Raw genomic sequence first — 15,678 nt, 5'->3', positions numbered from 1 at the left:
AATTTTACATTCATTGTATTCTTGATCCATTATAACAATAATTAATATCAATTTAATAATATTTAAAAATTTTACATTTTGTGTCTATTAGCCAAATTTTAATTATCTGAATATATGTGATCTTATAATGTATAACCAAGAATGAAAGGCTAAATGTTTTATATTTAGAAAATATCAGTTGAAATGTTTTTCTATTTGAAGTATTTAGTTTTCTTAAATATAACAGCAGTTCTATTTTGAAAAAGGTGTGTTCCAGATTTTCAGTTCTGATTCAAGGCAGAAAATAATTTCTCATGGCAATAATCACAGAGGGGGAAAAGGATAATTATTTCTCTTTTTTGTGTATTTACTTATTAGGTATTAATAAGTTTATTATAATGTGTATCACATACAGCACAGATTAGATATTTATCGGTACCTTGTAAATTGATTTATATTTATTTTTCACATCTTGATTAAGACATCACACTGTCAAAAAAGTTGAAATGTCTGTCTCATTTGATCCTTATTTGTTTATACTAAACATGGTCCTTATTAACTTTTGTAGCCTTAACTGTTTTTAAATCCATATATTTGATTTACTCTGGGCAACCCAGGCTACTGTTCTTTCTTGCATATAATCAAACTTTCCCATCTCAATGGCAAACATCACCTCTTTCATGAATACTTTTTCTCATACTTCCAAGTGCCTGAGGGCTCCTCCTACCACCCACCCCCCATTGAATTCTGCTTTGCATTATAGTTAACATTTTGTCTTATTTTCTTCTGCTTCTTACTAGGTTATGGTAAGTTCCCTGACAGAAGGAAAGGAAGGGACCATATCTTAATCACGTTGTGTACAACAATATCTGCTAACTCAGATTTAACTAATGGAATAAACCCCAGCCCATAAAAAGTTACCTTCCGGAAATCTTGGATTGTTTTTTAAACACAGAAAACTTCAAATGTTTTTTTCACCCTAATTACTATTACTAATTTTACTAATTAATTTGAGTGGAAAGTGGGCTATATGTTTTAAATAAACAGAAAGAAAAATACCTATTTTTAAGACTAATCAAGAATACAGGAAAAAGGAAAAATATTGAGGGGAATGAAGCTGGAATTTCCTAGGAAAACTTTGATCTTCTAGCATCTATTTTGTGTTTGTGTATGTGCATGCATGTACACATGTGTGTATTGGCTTCATGGTAGAGGCATGACTGGTAAAGAATGAGTACATAAAAAAATGTGCAGAAGGCTAGGAAGTATACTGGTGGCAACTTCTGACTTGAAAGGAAGTAGTGGTCAGATTACTTATTATCTGCAAAGTTTAGCATTACTCCCCCAGTGTTTTTTGTTATTGTAGTGAAGTGTCTATTAATTACATGCTGCCTTCATAAATTAAACATTAACTTCTCCATACAAGAATGCAAATGTAAGCAAGATGTTCAATTCACATAATTCTATCTTTAATGAGTTTTGTTTCACTTTCAATGAAGAGGCTCTGAGGATAGAGATCTATGGAATATTTATGAATATATGCTGAAGCATTTGTGAAGCAAAGTAAAAATTTGTATTATCAAATTTATATTTTTCTAAATTAATCAAAACTTATTTGCTGATCAACAAGATTTAATTTCAAGTTTGCACATATCTTGGATTTCAACAAACCATATGAATTAAACAGTGCAAAATAATTTCTAAGTATAAAACATCTCTGTGTATTTCATTACCCAGTAACACTTTATCACTGATAAAGATTTAGCCTTTCTTCATGTTCTGCTTTATAGATTTCTATGTAATATATAATTTAAAATAAAATTATGATCATATTGTATTGAACTATGGACATTTCTCCATGTCATTAAAAATTCTTTGATAGTAATTTTAATGGTTACATTGTATTCCATCATGATTCATAAAATATTAATTTCACTTACACTGGATTAGGTATGAAGGTTGTGTCTACTATTTCACCACTGACTATAACAGATGAGAATCCTTCTCCATAAATTTTGGGTTTTATCCAATCAGTTCTAGTAGTACAGTGATAGGAGTCAGAGGATATGAATGTTTTCATGATCGATACATGTAACAGAGCATGGCCTAGGAGGGCTGTTAAACTGCCAGCATTATATTACGCACTTTACAACACTTTTCATAGTCTGTAATAGTCTCAAAAAGAAGGATAAAGCTATTTAAAAAAATTTATTCAATATTATAGTAATATTGAAGCATTTCAATTTAGGAGATTAGAAGAAAACTTTCCCCTCTACATAAGGATTTTGAGTTAATAAATATCTATGGATGTGTGGGATAAATAATACCATAAGCACATTTGCATCTGCCTTAGTAAGATGACAGATATGGTGGGTTGGATTTGCTATATTTAACCTAATGAGTCCATATATTTCACATGTTACTTATACAGAATCTAAGTGGTGAAAGTTGGATCTTTTCCTTAATCTCAAGAAATCTATCAGTTTTCTTGCTCATTAAATCTCTTACCCACTCAACAAATTTTCTATATGCTTAAAGTAATTGTCCATTAGATGTTTAAACATACTATTTCTTCCTACTTGTTACTTCTATTCTACTTCTATAAGTATCCCATCAATGTGATAATGAATATTTCTGTCACAAGAGTTTCATATTTTGTGATTTTATTCTAGTAATCAAATGCTCATGTGGCTTAAATTGATTACAATACCTGCTGGACTAGGCATGATGGGTGTTCCTGGTGGCCCTCCACCTCCTGGAGGACCCTAAATAATTACACAAAATTTCAGTAAAAATAAGGCATCTCATTATATATAACAAAACAGAAGAAACATGACTATAATCCAGTTGAAAATAACATTTAATATATTTTTCTGAGTGCACAATCATTTCTGTATTATGCAAAATATAATTTACCTTAAATAAGTTGAATTTTTTTTGATACGTTTCCAAAACAATGAGCCCGTAACACGGATTTGTTATTTATGACTTAATCACATCAGTTATAACGAGGTTAAGGACAAACCATTTAATGGGGCCTTTACAAATGCACAAAATATAAATAACCCATGTGTACTTGTGATTTAGTTTACTCTATATTATATACCACTGTCTTTTATAGGAAACTAAAAACAAGATATTCATATTAAAAAAGACATTGATGCTGCTTCTGTCAGTACTGACTGCAATGCTTCTGGAGGGCTGCACCTTCAGCTATCACATTAACTGAAAGGAAAGGCAATGATGATGAATGCTGTGGTTGCAGCTATACAATCATTCTAAAATGAAGATTAGGTAATTTTAAAGTTAATATAGTTATTCAGACAACCAAAATTGAAAATTCAGGCAGTGAGTCTTAGAATTTTTCAGATGTACCGTAACCAAATTTTTGCTTCATTCTGTGTGTGAAGATACAATACACTAATAATTTCAAATAATAAATGTATTTGAATTTGAATTTAATAAACAACTTGAAGTTCCTTTCAATCAAAGGAAATCATCTCATAATACCATATATCAGGTTTATTCTTAAGTGACTTTAATAAAAAAAAGAGTATTGCCCAAATTTTCTAATTTTCCTTTTTTCATAAAAAATGTGAAATAAGGGCCTCGGTGGCACAGTGGGTTGAGCGCAGCGCTGTGAAGCTGTCAGCAGCCTCTGTAGTGTGGGTTTGATTCCTGGTCGGCCAGAGAGCTACCCACATGGCGCAGACCTCTCCTGCCTAGCCCCCTGCTCCCCTCAGCAGTGTCTTCGGTCCGTTTGCCTGTTCTGCTCCCCACTCTGTCTCTGGTGAATCCTCTCACCCTCCCATGCATCTGGCCTTGTATAAATAAAAAAAAAAATCATTAAAAATATGTGAAATTAAGTTACATTCTTCGTTTGTATAGACTTAAGGGAGCATTGAGCACTAAGTTCCCAGGCCCAAAAGAGTGTAGGCTTTTCACTGTGTTCATAAATCACTGTTTCAGTGGATGGTAAAGTGCTCACTGAGCCTCTCAGGCACTCCTTTCTTCCCATTCAAATTAGCTACCACCTCTGAAAATTTCTAAAGAAATTTAGGAAGGATTTTCCTCATTACAATTTTATCCTTCTCTGCTAAGCATTTTCTCCTAATTATTACAAAATTTCTATGATGGCCTTGGGAAGGATTATAATGTGATAATGGTTGAAAGTTAATTTGTAAGTTCTAGAACTCATGTGACACCTGCAAATTTGATTTCAGTTTCTATGTGAAATAATAAAAAAAACCTTGTACTAAATAATGTTAAGAAAAATGTTTAATTCCTAAGAATGAAAAAAAAAACAACTTAAAAGGACCCCCAATTTAATAGTCATCATTCTGCAACCTGCTTCTTTTTGTGATTAAGAGAAAGTTTAAAGTTGTCTTAGACTTTGTGTATTGACAGTAGGGTGGCAGAGGAGGTTAGATTATTCTCCTGGAGAATTGCAAATTCAAGCATATTATTGTGTAACTGGGGATGGCTTTCTTCATGATTGGACAGAGTGTATTGTACTGGTTTACAGAGACATATGCTGAAGTAAAACACAGTACTCAGGGCAATTTGGCCAGATTGATAACTGTTTCACTAATGAACATCAACATATGTACTGAGGTTGGCAGATGAAACAACTCAATACAAATCAGATGTTCACTTCTTGCCCAATACACAGGGGCTCTTCTTAACATCTGGGCAACTATTTCATTGCCCAAATAAAATGTAACATCAATTCTTATGAGCAAACAAACCCAAATGTACTTACTACATAATTCCCAGGAGATGCTGAGGAGTATGGTATCTGGAACATGAACAGGACAAAAAGTACGTATTTAGACTGACCTAGAATGACTCTATATTCTCACTTTCATCAAGTTTTAAAATGTATTACAAAGGATGGTCAAGGATTGAGGCATTTATATCTGCCTGAGGGCCAGAAAGCAGAATAAATGTACATATTACCTTGAATTTACCAAAAAAAGTAAATTTTAGTCAGGAGATAGCTAGAATTAGTTTCAAGTTACACTTATTTCTGGGCAGTTATATTCATGGCTTGATACCAATGAAACTTACTCTGTAATTAGAAAGATAAATATTTGTGCAGCTAAAAATTAGGAACCAGAATTTTTAAAATTAGTAGCTTTTACAAATACAACTTCGAATTTATATACATTCTGGGATGCATTATTTTTGAAGGCATGTTTCAGGCTACTATATTCATGCAATATGGGTCAAAATTTGATATAAAGGCTCCACTTTCCCCCTCTTTTCTTTCTAATTCACTATTATAAAATAATACGTGTAAAAGATTTTGTTAATAGAAGTCTTGAAAAACTTGTTCAAAAACAAAAAAAATTTGTGGGAATCAAATCAGATAACAAATTCCTTCTTTCCCTTCAAATCAAACTCTTAACCAAGCTCTTTCCTGAGATTAGAAAGTATTGATATAACACTGCTATAATAAAGATATGAAAATTGGAAAACATATTTAAAAATAAGGCATCGAGTCTAAGGCAATAGAAAAGGTTAAGTCCAAATATTTTTTTTTCACATAAGCTAAGCTTTGAATGAAGACTGTACACATTTGGAAGAGATACTTTTGCCCTCCTTTGAAAAAAGCCAACAAATTACTGTCTTCTTGGAGTCAAACAGGGTCAGAATAGGAATTTTAAAGTAGTGAAGTTATGGTGCCTATACCCCAAATGCTTCTTCTACTCTAACATCTTCCATATAATTAAACATAAAAATAATATGAAACCATAAAAGCAGAACGAAGTATACAATGTTAGAATCTTCCTTTGATTTTAATTAATTATTGAAAGGTCCCTCTCTTCATTGTTGGGTGTTACTGGTTTGTCTTCAGCTCAGACCACATGTGTCTGAAGCTCCTGCTTGACCTACATACAGGTGTTGGAGCACTCATGTGGCCATTACCAAAATGCTAGGTACTACTGGTGATAAGGATGACTTTGCTATGAGTAATGGGATCCTCAGGGCAGTAAATATTTACTTCACTTGAAAATTAAATACAACTTTGCTCACTAGGCTTTATTTCCACTCATAATCTACCATCCTCTGTTGTTAATTTTAAATGTGCATCTACTTTTACCATCTCACCAACTCCTCCACTGTCCAGTTTTCATCTCCCCATATCCCTAGAGCTTCCTCTAGTTATGCCCAGTCTCTTTTTCCCACCATCATTCTTACGTATCTTCACGCTACAATCTAACCATCCTTTAGATATTTGACTTTTAAACTTCACTGCCTTCTTTTACAATATACTTCTTCTCTTCCATTTATGAGAATGGCTATAGCCTAGAACTCCTAAACAACTCACTTGCATGACATTCCTTATTCCTCAATTCACTCATGAAAACTGTTGTACATTCTAACCAGAATTTTCCCCATCACAATTCCTCCATGTTTACTAAGTCCATTAGCTTCCTACTATATTGCCTCTGTCCCTTTCCTGTGTCACTGCCAGTATTTTATTTTGCTCCAATATTTTAAATTTATTATCCTAAAGCATACTTTGTTAATTTCCATCTCCTTGTCTACTCTCCAGCCACTATTTCTGCTGTATAGGGGAGATTTCCTGGAGCGAAACACTGAGGTTGAAAAAGTCCAAAATATAATCATGTCTCCAACTTCAACCCAGCCTCACTAATAGATGGAAGCATTTTTGGCTCAGCCAAAATGATGAGGAAGAGAAGAAAAGCACCAACTTGTAGCATTTTCCAACCTCTGTAGTGTAAGCATTCCCAAAGATGGATTTTAAGCTACCAATTACTTAACAATTGGCTCCCCAAAATTCCTGAATATTTAAATTGGCCTTCATGGTGACTATGAAGTTGTATAGTCTGACTTGTCATTATTAAAGCCATCAAATTCTTGCTAAACCTTCATTTTCAGCTCAGCACTCCATTTGATTTTATCTTTCATCCACTCACCTCAGGTTACAAATAATCCCCTTTGTTTCTAAGGCTAGCCTGTTCTGACCATTTCATTCTTCCAAATCCTTACTCCTTTATATTTTAATTTCTTCTTATTCATGGCTCCTTTCATCACAGTAAAATATAATAAGCATTTTTAAATAGTTCAAAAAATTGTTACTTCATCTAGTTCAATTTTTCCACTTTTTTGACCTGTCAAACTCTTTAATTTTGGCTACAGCCACTCTTTCTACTAAACATTCTTTGATGCTCCCAATAAAAGAAAAGGAACATTTGGACTTTCACCCTTAGCACTTACTGAACCTGCACTTCTGGAAGTTACCAGCAGTATCTGACAGCAGAGTGTGAGAGACATGTAGAAGTACCATGTGTGTACAGAAGATATATTTGAGCTGGGCAGCTGGGACTTACAGAGAATAGGTGTACTCCAGAAAGACAAAGATAAGGATAAGCTTAAAAAAATGAGAAGATAGGGAAAAAAATGTAAAAGTATGTAGTCTATCAGGGAAATGGTATATAATTTTATATAGCTGGTGCAGTAGGGGACTCCAAGTGTGGTAAATGAGTAGACTTTGTGGGCAGACTGTGAATGAATTTTTGCTGTAGGGAATAGTCATCGGTTGTGGACTTTTCCAAATTTGTTTTAGTAAGATAACTCTGAAGGTGTCATGGAATATAAACACAAGTGAGGAAATTATTGCAAAAAGTCTAGGCAAGAGACTTAAGAGTGTTCTAGGCAATGCTGATTAAGATGAATAAGAATAAGAGAAGTTAAAAGACTTCTCATAATGTATTCACAAGCAGGATTTTGTGACAAACTGGGTGTGGAGGACAAAAGAAGAAAGAAAGAAGCTAAGGTAATTCCTGTGTTTCTAACGAGGTGACTGGGTGGATGATTGTGCCACTATTTAATTCATATTTAGGACATTCAGGAAGGGTACAAGTTTGGAGAAATGTCTGACTCTGAACAGGAAGACCTTAATAAATAATGAGTAGATTTCATCAACAGACATTTAGAAATATAGACCTGTAACTTAAAGAACAGGACTAGAGATACAATTTCAACTAAATTTCCATTTTGTAGTGGGCACAATATTTGACCTATTGTTTGATTAGATTTAGTAATAGTTGAAATTATAGGAGAACATTAAAGTGAAAATGAAGAAGCCCAGAATTGGAGTAGGAGTACATTACCCATGGAGAAAGACTAGATAATGTGACTAGAGGAAAATCAGAGAAAATATCTTATAAAAAGTCAAGCAAGTTAGACTTTTAAGAAGCAGACAGGGCAGCTGGCTGTGAAATGCCTAAACTGGGTTTATTAAGTCCTATCAGGCTCAAACCTTTCAAATTTCTGTGACATAGGCAAGAATAAATAATAAGGGACTATGTAATAAAAACAAAGTGAACAGATTAAGAGACCTTTAAAACAAAACCAAGAGTCAAATATTTCAGAGGTCAGGTATGATGAGAACAGACTGTAAGTCACTGGGTTGGGCTGGTAAGTAGAAGGTACTAGTAATCTTTAGAATAGGACTTTCATGGAATTTAAATAGATTGAGGGTTTAATTCAATAAACCTTCACTCATTACCTGTTTTTTGTTTTTTTTTTTTTTTATAAATTTTATTGTTATATTCCCCATACAATTGCAGCCCCCCATTCTGACCCCAATCAGGCATTGTGCTCTCCTATAGTGATGAAAAATACTGGAAGGTGAAGGGATTCACTTTCAGCAGAATGGTGGCAAGGGAGGGAAAGTGTGGGAGATAGGGATGATGGTTTGAGATTGAGGAAGGGTTGAGAGGAGATTTTTATCATGTAATTCTAAAAGAGTAGAGGAAGACTGGGGTTCAAGATTGTCTTGGGTTTTTTATTGTTAAAATGTTAGAGGGAAGTTCTAGCCAATTAAACAGGTTAGACTGAAGACTCCTTTGGCAGAATAACTGAGCAAGATATGAAAAGAAGCAACAAGAGGTGGAAAAAAGAACTTTTTGCTAGAAGGGTTAGCATTGAAAAGAAAAAAATTTCTAAGACAAGAGGAAAGAAAGATGAGTAAAGGTCTGATAATATTGGTGGTAAAGAGTAGAATCTGAAGAAATGTGAATCTTCAGAAAAGAACATGTGCTTTTCTTTGCTCTGTAAAGTGTGAGAATTTCAGCTGATAAAGAAGGGGCCAAAGACAAGGGAAACAGAGATTGCCGACTAAAGGAAGTGAAAAACACATGCTGGTCAAGCATGAATGAAGACTCAGCTGAGGTTGATGTTATAGATTTAAATTATAATAGTGTGTTAAGTAAATTATAGAAATATGTATTCGGCACTATAGAAGAGCCGAAGGTGGCAGTCTGCAAGTACTTCAAATGTAACATCCCAAAACAAAACGCAGTATCTACCTTCCAAAACCACGACTTCTATGTTCCTAGCTCTAGATCAGTTAGTGTTATTCCCATTCTTTCTGGTAAATGGACTCAAAGACTTGAAATCACCTTTAACTTTTTCCTTCTCTTTTCCCCCAAACCCAATGGGTCACTGAGATTTTTTGATTCTATGTGTGAAATGTTCGTCTACCATTCCTTTTACCACCACTCCACCTCAAGCTCTGATTTACTCAATTCATAAACTATTACCCGAAAACATAGCTTCCTTCCACAGAGATTATGAATTCCAGATTTCACACCACTCAAAGCCACGTACGCATCGTGGTCCCCTTTTGCTTCCTTATCAGCTTCATCACCCTTTATGCTTAGCCTCCCACTAGCCAATAAGAATCTAATTTATTTTTTCACAAACATTTCCCGCACTTCCCCTTCTCCTTATTTTTGCCCAAGCTTTTCTCTCTACCTCTAATACCTCGATTCTTCTCAATATAATTAACCTCTTTCCTTCTTTCTATCCCATACTGCATACAAAATAGCTATCGAAATGAAGGGGAAAATGAAAATACAGATGTACACGATCAGCACGTTTAGAGAGCTGGATGATCAGAGTCGGAGAACTGGAATATTTTGACAGATGAGAAAACTAAGAAACACACACACGGTCTGGTTAAGCTAGACACGTAATTCAGGATCTGTGAAGAGAATCCAAATATTCTGAAGTATTCTGACTTCTAATTTCCATGTGATGAGGGAAGAGCAGAGTAACTTGCTGTGCTTGGATTTTAAAAAATGATCAGTAACATTTTAGCTAATTTGCTTTCAACTATGAAATTTAAAACAACCTAATAATCACTGGTTTACTGTAAATCTGGAAGGGCAATATCAACACATTATGCTAGTGTGTGTATTTACTTTTTTTAAAAGAGTATTTGTGCAGGACAGAGCTTATTATTTGCAGTAAGATATCTGTTGCTCTTAGAATCAATGCCTATAATTGATCATTAATTTCCTTAAAGGAGTTTCATCTTTTTCCTGTCAAACTAGTAAGGTGTGAATACAATGACATGCGGAACATTTGTTGTTTCTACCTATTCCTCTTCTACTATTTTCTTGAGTTTTCTTTAGTGAACCTTATTTTTCCACAAGGCTTGATGAAGTCAGGGAGTGGGCAGGAGAGCAAGGACTGGCTGACAGAGCATCGTACTCCCCAGACATAACTGGTTTATGACTGAGCGTATGATCCAAGTTAAGCAATTTCTGTTTGGTTAGTTATTCCCATTGTATGTACTTTACAAAGAATTGTGCTCTTTTGTGCTCAACTGGGAACTGTGAGGATATCCTTCCAACAGTCTTGCCATAACAAGGGGAACAAAGGCAAGCAATTAGGACCTGACCCTGATGACAGTATTTGAATCTTGGAACCAATGTGTCCAAAACCAGTTTATATTTGGACTTTTTGGATACATGATTCAGTAATATTCTTTCAATATGAATTTCGGTGGGTTTTCTGTACATTGTAATCAAAAGAATTTCCAGACAAATATAATAATTATTTTTAGTAAAAGTGCTCACTACTTAATGATCAGAACTTCCTATATATAGCTAAATCCAAGTGTACAGTTACATGAGAAAAACATAAAAAAGGAAAAAAGTTAAGTTTGCAAATGGATTTCCAGTAAGAATGTGACACCAGTATTGTGATTCTTAGAGTGAGGAAGTTAAGAGTAAAAATCTTATTTTTATTCTGAATTAAAATAAGAATTTGTCTGTAAAAGTGTTCTACCAGCTGCCATATAAAAGGTCCTGAAAGTATTTTTGATTAAAACATTTTTGCATGACAAACTAGCAAATAAGGATTAAGTAAATAACTATATTGTGAATAATATGAAGCAGATTTCTCACTTTCAGAAAAGTGATTTTGAAGAGTGGAAGATTTAGAATGAGCTTCTTGATGCTGGACTGAAACTGAAGGACTGATGTGCACTTGTCACGTGAAATTGTAGAGCTAAGTGGAGACAAATATTGACTCATGCAGCCTTAGTCATCTGGTGGAGGGTCCAGAAGCCATATCACTCTGATGGGTTAGAAAAACCACTTTACATTTTAAAAAAACTGGCTGTTTTCAAGGCTAACATAAAATATAAGATGAACTTCACAGGGCTCACATAATAAGTTATAGCAAAAGAACAAATGATCCAACTTGAAGGGGTTTCTACTGGTCAAACCTAGAAGGATTTTAGCATCAAAACCTTCTGAAGAAGAATTCATGAAGACAGCTGATATATGTGAGTGAATGAATGAATGGAGAGAAAAGGAAAACTTTGTTCAAGTAGAAAGTTAACAAGTGCAGGAGGAAAGGCAGAATTAGAAATAGCCATTTGGGAATCAGCATAGTAAAATAACAATTTAGGCAAGAATAATCAATGAATGCTAAAAGTATCAATGAAAGGATGATGAGGAGGAAGAGGCTATTTACTGTAGTTTTAAAGTATGTTTCTACAGAATAATAATTAAAGGGAAAAACAGTAACTTCCTAGTGGAGAAACCTGACCGGCACCACTTCAACTAAGTGATCAAAGTTAACATTGTGAGTAATAGGACAAATCATCATCATCTGCCTCCTGAAATTCTGCACTGACAAAAACAGAATTACTTTGTGGTGCTCCACCTGATAGGCATAATTTGCATCCAAGCATGAGGAAACATCAGACCAAGCCAAGCTATGGACGGCACCCCAAAATAACTGGATGGCAGCCAACAAAACTATAAGGTTAAGAAAGACAAAGGTAGAAAAAAATTTTGTTCCACATTTAAGGAGACAGACATGACAGAAAGTCAACAAGTGAACCAGGGTTTTCTTCTGTAGCAAAGGCCACTGGACAGTTGGTGAAATCTGAATAAAACATGCAGAATAGAAATAGCATTATGTCAATATTAGTGTTCATATTTTGATCTTACACTGTGGTCATGAAAGGGAATGTCTGTTTTTAGGAAACTCACTGCAGATAATGGTCACCATGTCTGAAACTAAAATGCAACTCAAAGGGTTCAGGGGGAAATCTGTATATAGAGAACAAATGTGGTCAAATTTTAATGCTTGGCAGTATGAGTAAAGAGTACGAGAATTCTTTGTACAATTTGTGCAACTTTTCTGTAAATCTAGTTTCTTTGAAGTAAACTTTTAAAAGAAAAAGTCAGTATATAAAACATATTTGAAAACATCAAAAACAAATGCTGCCCTGAGGAGTTGGAGACTTATTGTATTGATACAAAAATGAAAAGTGTTTATAATTTTAAGGATGGACAAGAAGTTTAAGGAGCTTGGAATTCAAAATAATATATAGGAGTTGTTACTATAGGATAACCCGTGGTATTTAGGGAGAAAAATCCAGTTTAATAATTTTTGCTTTGTTTCATGTAAGCCTTATATTTTTGCTGGAAAGTCATCAGTTTTCTATGATTTCTTATTGTCATAATCATTTCTAAGGAGCACGTTTCCTTTCTGTGCACAGGTTGATGACCCCTTTCTCTTTCTGACGAGGAAATTATATGCTTTTCCCCACTTATTTTCCCTATTCACATTCTTTGAGGGGAGATGTGTCCACATATATTAAAAGGGAAAGCTTTCAACTCTCCTGGCCCTGTCTATGTGTGTGCTGTCCAACTGAGTATTTCACATTGACCACTGGACAGCAGTGTGATGTGTGTACCTCCTAATTCCTAGTGCTTCTCAGGGTCTGAAATAATGCAGAGCAGTGAACCTGATATAGTATCCTATCCATTGTGCTTGCCTCTATGAAATCCTGAAAAGAGGAAAACCTAAACTAAAAATTGTCAAAATTCAGAATTCTTTGCTCAGCTTTCGCTTTATCATATACTCTTTACTTGGATATAAACCTGCTAGGTTCAATGCGTCATCCTCAGTATTAAATCCTGCCCACCTCCCTAAGTAGCTGCTGGGGACAGAATCTCCAGATGAGTGTATCAACAGAGGCAGAGTTGGGCGGTGGGGATGTGAGCTGCACTCTGCTGCCTGCAGTGGCTAAGAGGAATGGATGCTGATGGAGTGTACGGTGAGGAAAGAAAGAAAACCCTTCTTGCTTCTAGGTGGGACTGCTTAGCTTACATAGCTAAGGTGACCATCAATTACGCTTTTAATCTAGTTTCATCAGACACAGAGATAACAGAAGTCCCAGATTCTGGCAATAGGAAGATTGTCAGGGTTTTAGTATTATAAAAAAAAAGTTTATTTTTTCTCTTTATGGATAATTTAATAGGGAGTTGAAAGAAGTATATCTTGAGTTGTTAGCAGGTGCCATTTTAAAGTTGAATTTTTGAATGAATTTGGAAAGCATATATCAAGATGCAAATACAAATGCAAAAATTTAAAAGCATGAAAGCAAACTAAAAGAATTTTGGAGAAGTAAATACATTCACAATAACAACAAATCTGGTAGAACAGTGTCTTAGAAAGGTTTGTTGAGATTAAATAGTACAATGGACATCCAAATGGAAGTAACATCACTCACTCTTTCTACCTCTAATAATTTTAATTAGAAAATGCCATAGCTGTTGGAACTAAAAGACACAGTTAATATAAATTCTTTTTCTCTAAAAATATGATGGTTACTTGAGAAGTAAGCAATAGCAAGAATTTAGGATGATTATTGCTTTAGAATAGCAATGAATTTAGGATGATTTTTCATGTGCCACACATAACCTCACTTAAATTTTTCTGAACTTTTAAATTAAACTTACTCATTGGGTCAGGTTTATTTAGTGTTAGTCACTTCAAGCCAATGAAGGCACCAGTGTGCACATGAGCAAAATCCAGCCCCTCTGGGCAGATACCCACAGACTGCACAAACGGAACACAGCACCTACTGGTTCCGCTGACTTGGGCACCTTTGTGCAGTGGACAAACTACACAAATGTAAACTAGTAAAACTCTCAAGAACTCAAGGCTCACAATTTAGGAGGAAAAGCAGGATGATCAATTAAAAATCATAAATTTTAAGACGGAAAGCTTACTTTTCAACCCATTTATGTGACATCATTAAGAGAAAAATATTTGTGGAGTCAAACAACTACTATAAAACATGTAAGGAAAACCCCCCAAATAGCAGATACACAGATAGGTGTGTGAAGGTGGCACATTAGCCCTCTAATCAACAGGCACTAGGTAGAGGCACACTTGGTTCCTGAGTCAGCGAGACAGCAAACTTAGGTTTAATTAGTGCAGCAAATATAGTCATAAGAATGCTGATAGAGACTGATCCTGTCTAGCAACATAGTGATTTTATAGTTATTTTAGGAGATGAAATTACTTTATGCTAAATGTTATATGATAAACATAGGCTACTGTAGCATACTTAAGTCATACACTTTATTTTTGAGCCTGTTGATATAGAACTCGTGTTTACATGCCTATTTAAAATACACAAAGATTATTTTTTGAATGATTTGTTTTAAAAAATGGTTAATATAACCAATACAGGGCTTTCCAAAGCAGCAAGTGTTTGTTGATGTTGCTGTTAAATACCACACAGTGCAAAGAAAAACTGAAAGCATACTCACTGAATTGGCATTTGTTGGGTTTGGCCAAGGTCTACCACCACCTGGACCCCTACAAGGCAACAAGATAAATGAAATTTTAACACTTTGTTTCAGAATAAGCAACAACAAATCATAAAACACTAACATTTATAATTCCACCACTGTGCAATTCTAATCCACTGAAATTACTCTTTTTTTTTTTTTTTTAAAGATTTATTTATACAAGCACTGGGTACAGTCAGAAGCACGGGAGGGTGAGAGAATTCACCAGAGCCAGAGCGGGGAACAGAACAGGCAGACTGACGAAGTACACCGCTGAGGGGAGCAGCGGGCATGGCAGGTGAGGTCTGCCGCACCATGTGGGACCCTTGCCCATGGTCAGGGATTGAACCGGCGCTGTAGAGGCTACGGGCAGCTTCGCAGCCCAGCACTCAACCGCTGCGCCACCAGGGGATGCCCTACTCTTTATTTTTTACAACTTTATTTCTTAAAATTTTTTTCATTCTATAATGAAATTTTCTTCCCAAACCAACCTACTAGGTACAAGTTTATTTTGATACTAAGTTCAGTTACTGTTAGTTTAGCTACCACTAAAAAGTAGTGATAACTTATATTAGTAGCTAAATCTAAACCATTATACAATCAATTTGGGGGTGAAAGGCACAAATGAAAATAAAATTATAAACTATAAAATATTTAAAGGTATAATTTATATGCAAAATATAAAATATATAAAATTAAAAAATATTTTTATAAGAGCTACTTGTATCTCATTCAAAATAAAAATTAAGGTATTTGTGAAATAGCTATGAAT

The 15,678-nt window shown here is 34.6% G+C and overlaps 1 protein-coding gene across 6 annotated transcripts in view; it reads right to left on the bottom strand.

Annotated features, from left to right (window-relative positions):
• Positions 1 to 15,678, bottom strand: part of SSBP2 (single stranded DNA binding protein 2) — a gene marked incomplete at both ends in the record, with an annotated part of 264,899 nt that overhangs the window by 25,489 nt on the left and 223,732 nt on the right. For all 6 annotated transcript variants that reach the window (XM_084234129.1, XM_084234130.1, XM_084234134.1 and 3 more), the window contains 3 exons: positions 2,690 to 2,744; positions 4,742 to 4,777; positions 14,886 to 14,934. In XM_084234129.1, the coding sequence (XP_084090255.1) occupies positions 2,690 to 2,744; positions 4,742 to 4,777; positions 14,886 to 14,934 (140 nt within the window). The remainder of the gene's footprint in view (positions 1 to 2,689; positions 2,745 to 4,741; positions 4,778 to 14,885; positions 14,935 to 15,678) is intronic.

This window comes from Talpa europaea (assembly GCF_964194135.1).
Source record: "Talpa europaea genome assembly, chromosome: 5".
Taxonomy (NCBI): Eukaryota; Metazoa; Chordata; class Mammalia; order Eulipotyphla; family Talpidae; genus Talpa; species Talpa europaea.
The sequence above is the reverse complement of the archived record's forward strand: the minus strand, read 5'-3'. Positions and strand labels throughout refer to the sequence as shown.